At 40.2% G+C, this 8,806-nt stretch overlaps 1 protein-coding gene across 1 annotated transcript in view; it reads right to left on the bottom strand.

The window, feature by feature from the left end:
- Positions 1 to 3,801, bottom strand: part of LOC308149101 (protein eva-1 homolog A-like) — a gene marked incomplete at its 5' end in the record, with an annotated part of 6,031 nt that extends 2,230 nt beyond the window's left edge. The window contains one exon of the mRNA XM_080520756.1: positions 3,756 to 3,801. Coding sequence (XP_080376882.1) covers positions 3,756 to 3,801 — 46 coding nt within the window. The remainder of the gene's footprint in view (positions 1 to 3,755) is intronic.
- Between the last annotated feature and the right edge of the window lie 5,005 nt (positions 3,802 to 8,806).

Genomic DNA, 8,806 nt, shown 5'->3' with positions numbered 1-8,806 from the left:
GAGAAATTTGTCTTCATATTAAAACAAGTTGACAAAAACATGTGCAACATAAAACTGCTTTGCAGCTTTATTTTAGGGGAAATAAGTTTCATAGATTCTTTATGATGTTTTCTAAACATAAAACTGTGGATCAGTATGGACAGGGTAAATCAGTGTAGTATGTTGTCGGATTTCTGAATTCAGCAAGTTTTACTCAACCACTAGATGGCAACAAATAGATGTTTCAGACATGTTCTGTTGCTTTTAGTCAGTTTCTAATCAGCTGTCTGCTGCAGAAAGAAGGTTCGAAAAATTAGCTCCAGCAGAAACAATGTAAGAAGTGTCATCATTTTTTTTTTTTAGATCAAGGCCCACTTGTTCAGCTCCTAAATAAGCAACCCATGACTCAGTCAATGTTTCTTATAATCTGTTGGTCTTGGGAAGCACTAAATAAGTGGGATCGTCATGGGATCATTTTCAAATTTTGTTCTGTGTGTAGATACGGTCATCCATGTGTTGTTTTTGCATCTTCTGCTGTGGTGTTCTGATAGATTCCTCCACCGAAATCACACCATTAAATCCTTAAACATGTCCATAGCACACGTCTCCATATTGAACAATTGATTAGAAATGTAGGGTTTAAGACTTCTTTACATGGATCTGATCATCACAACATCGTTACCTATGCAAATAAATATAGAAAAAGCAATTCTGCTACATAAGACTGATTTCATTCTGTTTTCTCCACATGTTATTTATTCCATACTAGTGCCAATACTTAATTTAAACACTGAGGGCTCAGAACTAATATAATTAAAAAAAAAAAGATTGTTTCATTTGTGAGTGTGTAATGCAGATTAGTTAAGAAAGTACATGATATCTAATGTGATTCAAGTCAGTGAGTCACACTGGTCCAAAATGAGCTGTTTGAGGTGGTATAAGCCTGCCTTTGTTGAGGAGATAAGGTCAATAAGCAATTTCTGTAGTTACAGTGTTAATGTAAATGTATAAGATAAGACGGTATATTATCATTGTTTATTGAACTTGCCTAAATTAAGCCTGTAAACATCAACAGTTCATAGCGTTTTCTATGATAAATGAAAATGTATGCATTACGTTACTTTAATTATCTTTATCTGTAAAATAGGAAGAATTAATGAAGCAATATCAGAACACAAATGGCATTTTACATCCAAACTGCCTCATGGCTCTCTTATTACTCTCTTATTACTCTGACAAGTTTGTTTGGCAAAACTTATATTATTGAACTTCTTTCTGAATGATTCATGAAGTCGAATCCCTCACACCAACTCTGTAGACGTAAACATGAATAGATGAAGTGGAGAAGGGTTAAAAGGACACATATTTTATTTTTATTTTTTTAAACCTTTAACGCAGCGGTGGAAAGGCGAAGACAGGAGCAGTGAGCAGAGAAGGTGGAGAGATACAGTCACAGCAGTGAGGCATGCTATTATGTTTGATTTGAACACAAGGGCAGTGTCTTGATGACGGGAGGCTGAGCTGGAGGAGGCAGAGATGAAGATGATGATATTGTTTACTGGAATCCCACATGATTGGTTGTGCAGTTTAAATACAAAACTAAAGAGGCCAGATTGAGATGGTTTGGATATGTGCTGAGAGATAGTGGATATTTTGCAGATGGAGTGACTGAGCAGGAGGAGAAGAGGAAGAAGAACCCAGAAGGTTCATTGATGGTGAAGGAAGACATGGAGATACAGTGGTTGATGTAAGATGGAGGCAGATGGTCGGCTGTGGCAATCCCTGAAGGGAGCAGCCAAAAGATGTAGAAGGAGAGAAAGAACTCTTCAAATATGTTAAATAGTTGAGATCTTTGAACATTAAAGTTTAAACCTGTTTAAAAATACAAATGTGAGAATCTGACAATCCCTTGTTGTGGAAGCAGTAAGGACAAGTCATAGGTTTAACTCTGAAAAAAGTAAATAAAATGAACACAGCTCTTGAATAAACCCCAATTGGTGTTTAAAAAAAAAGAAGAAAAAAAAGGGCAGTTTTCTTGACCTGTTGGCATAATCTAAAAACAAATCAATTTATTTTTTTAATCTGTCCTCTTTCTGCAAATATGTACTTGACAAGAAGCATTTGTTCCCAGCACTCTTTGTTGTTCATTTGCATAAAATACACCTCAGGCTTGTAAATATCTTACTAAACAATCACAAAGCAGTGCGTCATCACGGGCAAAGTGTAGGAAGAAGCAACACAACAACACAGTGCATGACATTACTGTGCAACACAAAAACAACCTCGGAGCACTTCTAAATTCACAAACTGTCAGGGTGGTTTTGTGATGTCGTGTGTAAACGCTGCAGGACAGCACTGTCCTTCTCCCTCCCTCCCTCCCTCCCACTTACTTCCTTTCTCTGTATGTTGGATTTGACGGTTTGGGCCACTGCGTGTCAGAACAACAAGGATGTCATTGGGCCACCATGTATAAGTTAGACTTTAGGATATTAATAGCACAATTTTCAATTTACCGCTTCATGACTCATGAGATGTGTCTTCAAAATCAGAGTCGGTTCTGAGCCTCTTGAAGCTTCATAGCGTGAGAGGCTCACTGCAACAGCTGCAAGGAGGTGGACAGCTCAAGAACGAGAGAGCAGATGAACGTCAGTGTCACGGCAGGTAAACGTAGTGAAAAGTCACGTCATGACTTACTATCAGGCAGCTCAGCGTCACAGTTATGTAATGACTTTGGCATGATACACTTTGCTTGCGGCCAAGTCATTACAGCCAGTCATGCTCTGTGCAACAGTCTAGACCAAATCCATCCATCCATCCATCCATCCATCCATCCATCCAGCTTCTAAAAAAAAATATATATATACATCTCCAAAAATTTTAAATAATTTGATTAAATTAAATTAGATTTTTGGAATTCTAGGTATTCAAGCTGGCAAGTGAAATGTTTGGGGCTGAACAATGTCCAGCTCTTGGAAGAGGATGACCCAGATATGTGTTACCCTCTGTCCGGTTATTCACTGGCTTCACCAGGACGTCCGAAATATCGGTCATTGCTTCCCAGAGGCTAAATTATTTGTCAGAGTAATAGCAACTGAGTTCTGATATACCAAATGTACTCAGAGTGTTTTCAATATTCTCATATAACATGGTTTGAGTTATTTTTGGCACTGACTGGCTATATATGATTTTATCAGTCTAATAAAACAGCCAATAAACAAACATTAGGTAATCAGTGTGTTCTGATGCTGGTCTGTGGGAATGTCTGCTGTGAGTGCTATAGACGTTTCTCAGGTTCAACATTTTTGATTAAAATGAATGCTCTGTTAATAATCTCTGCTCAAGTGGGATTTTGACCTGTTCATTTCAATCAGTGTGCTGAAGCACAATGAAAATATGCATGCAGGCCCTCCGGGTCCCCATCGTCCAGCTGTGGCACAAGAAGAAGTTTAGGTTGACACAACATATAGAGCTTACATTTGGATATTTTTTTTTCTTTTCTGAATGAAAAGAGTCTAGATTCAACATGTCAAAAATCTGGATTAAAAAAAACAACAACAAAAAACAATCTGTTTAAATCCTCCTGTGTTTTCCATTTACACTGATCTTTCTCTCACTGTGTCAGAGCACGCTGGACAAATTCAGACGTGATACAATGGCTCTTTGTCTTTCTTGATGCAGTTGAAGAAAACCATACAGTTCTTGTGAATATTTGGGATTTCTTTTTCTTCCCGCAGACACACACCGGTGGCACCTTGCAGAGGCTTTTCTTTTCACACCCCTCTCCTCCACGTCACACTCATCACACTCGGCGTATTTCTCCATGTGCGTGTGCCTGCTAATGTTAATCCAAAGTGACATTGCCTTTCCCTTCCCTGCCTCACCATCCCTGTCCAACATGACCTGCAACAGTGAGAGACGCTGTGTATGCAAGGAATAGAGCAAAAAAAATGGAAGAGGACACAGAATTAGAGGAAAGAAGTCGCAACAGCTGAGGGGAGGAATGGAAACACAGCCGCGTGGAAGGAAACTGAAGTAACACGGGAGAGAAGGAGCGGAAAACGTCGCTGCGCTTCACATCACAAGCTGAGCAGAAGAGACGGCGGCAGCATCATGTGCGCCTCTCAAACACATGCAAACAAAATCTCCGTACTTACATTGTATTAAAGCCAAGCTCCCCTCTGGAGTGCATTTATTCCTCTCCTCTTCTACCACTTGCTTGTTCTTTACTCCTTTATTCTCTGCATGCCACTCTCTCCTCCCCCTTTCTCCCGCTCTCCTATTATCTCCTCTCGACTCTTTGGCTTTCCCTCAAAGAAAAGAAAAAAAAGAACACTAACAGCACAATTATTTGTATAAATCTCCTTTGTCCTGCCACTGTTGTCAGACAGGCCCAAAAGCCTCCGGCTCCTCTTCACTTTCTTTTGTAGATGCCAATGAAAACTATCACTCATTCTCCTTTTCCTCCTCAGTTCTTCTGCCGGTGATGCAGGAGCAGCAAGATGAGGTGCGTGGCGACTGTTTTCCACAGTGCAGTTTTACAATATTCCATTTTCCTTGTTCCAGGTTATTTTCCAGACAGGGAGGCGGAGGTCAGCTCCTGAGGGCACCAAAGTGACGTGAAAGACCCAGACAGGTCCGGCTGAATCTCCCTCCTCTCTCTCGCTCTGCCTGCCCAACGTCTGCATCCCCTCCTCTCTCGCTCTCTCTCTCTCTCTCTCTGTTTTTTTTTTTTTGCCTGCCCTCCCTCACACTAACACACCATCACACACATGCACAGATGTAAATGCAGAGCTGCTGCTTCTTCTTTTACTTTCTACTTTTATGCGGAGTGATTAGCAGAGGGAGGAGAAATACTGACGGAGGAGAAGAGGGAAGGACACTGTGGCAGCAGCGTGGAATATGCAAGGTTTTAAAAAAACACAAGTGCAGACATGTATATCCACCATATATGAAAAACATCAGTGATTTACATTCTCCTCTCACAAGGAGAACATTCCTGGTTTAAGTCTGGGCTTGGTGTTTTTTTCAATGTGGAGTTTGCACCTTCTCTCTCTGTGGATCTGTCAATTTCTAAATTGTCCTCAGGAGTGAATGTGAGTTTGTGTAATTGTCAGTCTCTTTTCTTTGGCCAGTGATGGAGACCTGACCCGTCCAGGGTGTATCCTGCTTTTATCCACATTCAGCTGGGATTGGCTCCAGCCTATAGGACCATAAGTTGGATCAAGCTATGGAGGATGGATAAACCTTTAGAACGTTGAAACTGATGACAAGCTGTGATTTCATATTCTCTCTTTCTTTAAGAAGGATTTCAAGACTAATGATAAAGGGCAGGGATCTTGTGGCAGGTATGCCAATACGGATGATCCTTATGTTTGCCTCTTAAATATCAACGTTATGACAAGGGAGAACCAAACCCTGACAGCTTTGTCTTCATCTCCCACACTTCCATCTTCTGTGCAATCTCCACAGCGTTCGAACCAACCAGCCGCAATGATACAGAGAAGGCAAAGTCACACTCACCAGCCTGTCTGCCCTGAAAAAAAGGACAATTAAACATCCCTGCGATAAAAAGAAGAAGTTAATTAACTTGTGTTGAGAAAGAAAATAAAATCATCCTTGCACCCCATGGTTTATTCCATATGGTTGATTATATTGTGGGACAGTGATTGTTTGCGTGAGGAGCCTGTGCTTGATTGGATTTTACGACTGATGTTTCAAAACTAAATTAGCAATTTTCTAAAAATAACTTCATATTAGATGCAGTTTATGAAAATTTTATCAGTCCAACCTGTCATGCTAGCAGGTTATTTTTGTGCTGATGTTATGCAAGGGTAAATGCCTGAAAAACCTTGCAGCTCGTGGTCGGAGGCAGACCGAGTTATTCAGCACACCAGCTCTCAACAGGTAAAAATGAAAGGAAGAAGAAAAGAAAAAAACACTGGCAAAGGTGTTCCTAAAATTGTTGGGTAACAAACTTTGCTTTTAGGAAGAGTATATGGTGCAGCCTTTAGTCCTGTAGGCTGTGGCTGGTAAGAACTGTGGGACGCCCGTGAAACTAGACGATACAAGAGATCGAGCTCGATATGTTAAAGATACAAAAATAGGAATATAAAGTATAAAAACAAAACAGATACAACAATAATGTATATTAAACTCAACACCTTACACCCATATGAAATGCTGATGTCTCCACAGGCGAGATGAAAGCCTTATAAAGCTGAAGTCAGGGTGGATTAAAACCTGAATTATACCTTTTCACAAGCAGACGTCCTGCAAACACATCAACGGAGAAGATTTCTCTTTAAAAGAAAAAAAAAAGTAGAGAATTATGATAAAATAAATTAAGCCTGTGCATGTCAAAGATCTCACCTTCAATCCTCTGTGTTTATGTGAAACACTCCTCCCACTTCAGCACCTGTCCAACACACCCTTTTAATCTCTGTACTGTGAGTAGCGTTTGCATAATCCTTTGCCTGCACACACCTCACCTGGAAGCTATGCTGCAGTTTGCTGGAGCTCTTGGTCCTGCCAAGCTCCTCCTGTGGAAATAGGCAAATTAAATCAAAATAAAACACTTTTAGTTTAGCATTTGGGATATCAAGTAGTAGGTCGACCACCACCTAATAAATGACACTTGTTTATGCTGGATATAAACATTAATTTGGCCTGAAATAACAAAAGTTTAGTTGTACTATACAAGTTTAGACAGACTAACAAAATACAATGGGTAACGCACCACAAAGGGGTGTTGTCGACATGAAAAGCTAATTTATGCAATTTACCTACACACAATTCCTATTTATAATCATCCAACTCACAAGCAAGTGAACAAACTTCAGGAGTGAGACCCTATCGAAAACAATTAATGCCAAAATGATGCTCTGGGCTAATAGTTCACTAAAAACCCACACATCTTCCCTTTAATCTTCACCACTGCAACCAGCAAACATATAGCGAAGCAAGAACTCTGAGAGCCAGGAAAAAGACAAATGACAGAATGAGACTGAAACCCCTCAACATCACCACCCCGATGGGCAGCATTGGTATTATTTACAACTACATATGGCCCCTTTAAGGGCCATTATTAACAACAGATTAGAAATTACTATACTAAACCCAGCAGACATTATGGCTGCTTGTTTTGGTTCAGTCAACAAAATCCCTTTTCTGATTTCAGAAAACAGGTATTATTTTAAATCTGCTTTTATTGTCATTCAATATTGTAAAATGTAATATATATTGTTAATGGTATTTTTCAATGTTTTGGAGGAATAACATTCTTTCATGTATTATTCTCCCTTTGTTGCTGCCTTGCTAGTGTCACAGCAAGAAGGTAATGGATCAAATACCAGCCGGGCCTTCCTGTGTGGAGTTTGCATGTTCACCCTGTGTGAACACCACCACCACCACAAAGACAAACATGCATGTGAGCTTAATTAGTGACACTAAGATTGCCCGTAGGTGTGAATGTGAGTGTGTGTGAGAGGTTGTGTGTCTCTGTGATGGACAATCGACCTGTTCAGACTGTTTTCCGGCTCTTGCCCACAGTTAGCAGGGATTGACCTCGACACCCCACAACCCTGAACGGGAATAAATGGAATAGAACATGGAGGGATGGGGGTGTGTGGGTGTGTGTGTGTGTGTGTGTGTGTGTGTGTGTGTGTGTGTGTGTGTGTGTGTGTGTGTGTGTGTGTGTGTGTGTGTGTGTGTGTGTGTGTGTGTGTGTGTGTGTGTGTGTGTGTGCATGCGTGTGTGTGTGTTTCACCTTTGTATCACCACAGGGAAACCTTTCCAATTTATTCAATGTGTAAAGATGTTGCAATAGATGAGGCAACAGTTAATAACACTCATAAGAATTAGGATATTAGATGTGGTTTGCGATGCACATTCTGAAATCTCAGCATATTTTCTGTTCTCCTATCACTGGAGAGAGAGCATTACAGTAACTCCTTGACGGTTGCTAGGATTTTATTAGCCCCTGGATTTCAAGCAAGGATGGAAAAAGGACATTTATATCTTCAAAGTTTGGTCTTTTAAAAGGTTTAAAAGATATTGATACATCACTAGATATTGATCAACCAAACCACAAACACACTCGTACGGCCACAAAGCAGGTTAATCTTATTTAAATTTACAGTTGCGAGGAAAGAAACAATGTGTTAAGCAAAGCAAGAGCCAAAGGTAATTAAAAAACCAAATCACAGACACTTCCACTCCCCTTTATCATCTTGTTAACCTCATTAGTTGTTAAAATATACAGTGTATGTGTGTGTGTGTGTGTGTGTGTGTATGCATAAATGGTGTATATATAAATGATCTACATCCAGAATACACAACACACTTACCATCCATAATGCATCTGGTCCTGCACCTCCTGCCCCAAGTGATGAAATATTAACTCTCTTGACTCTGTTGCAGCATGTTCTGTGAGGAATTGTTGTCAGTCATCTCTGAAATAGTGGGGGACAGGACCAATGAGTTTCAGGTGCCAAGTGGGAGTGCTGGGCTTGCACAACAGTCTTTTACTCCACTGGTATCTCAATTCATTATTTATAGCGCCGGGTGAAGCCTGAGGTCAGTGCAGGCAATTCCCTCAAAGGACCGGTCCATCAGCAAAATAAAACAGGGTCAGCTTCATTGGATGAAAGTATTCAACATGTACACTCCACCAAAATGATTTGATTTGAGCCACGGATGTCCCGTGGTGCTCATTTCACCAAAACACGCAGTGGCACTTGGAGTATACATTACTATGAATAAATGGTTAAAAATCTGTAATGTAACTTTCACAAAGATTTCATTATTTTCAGGAAACAGCTTCTTTAAA

This window comes from Blennius ocellaris (assembly GCF_963422515.1).
Source record: "Blennius ocellaris genome assembly, chromosome: 1".
NCBI lineage: Eukaryota > Metazoa > Chordata > Actinopteri > Blenniiformes > Blenniidae > Blennius > Blennius ocellaris.
This window is presented reverse-complemented; position numbering and strand designations above follow the sequence as displayed.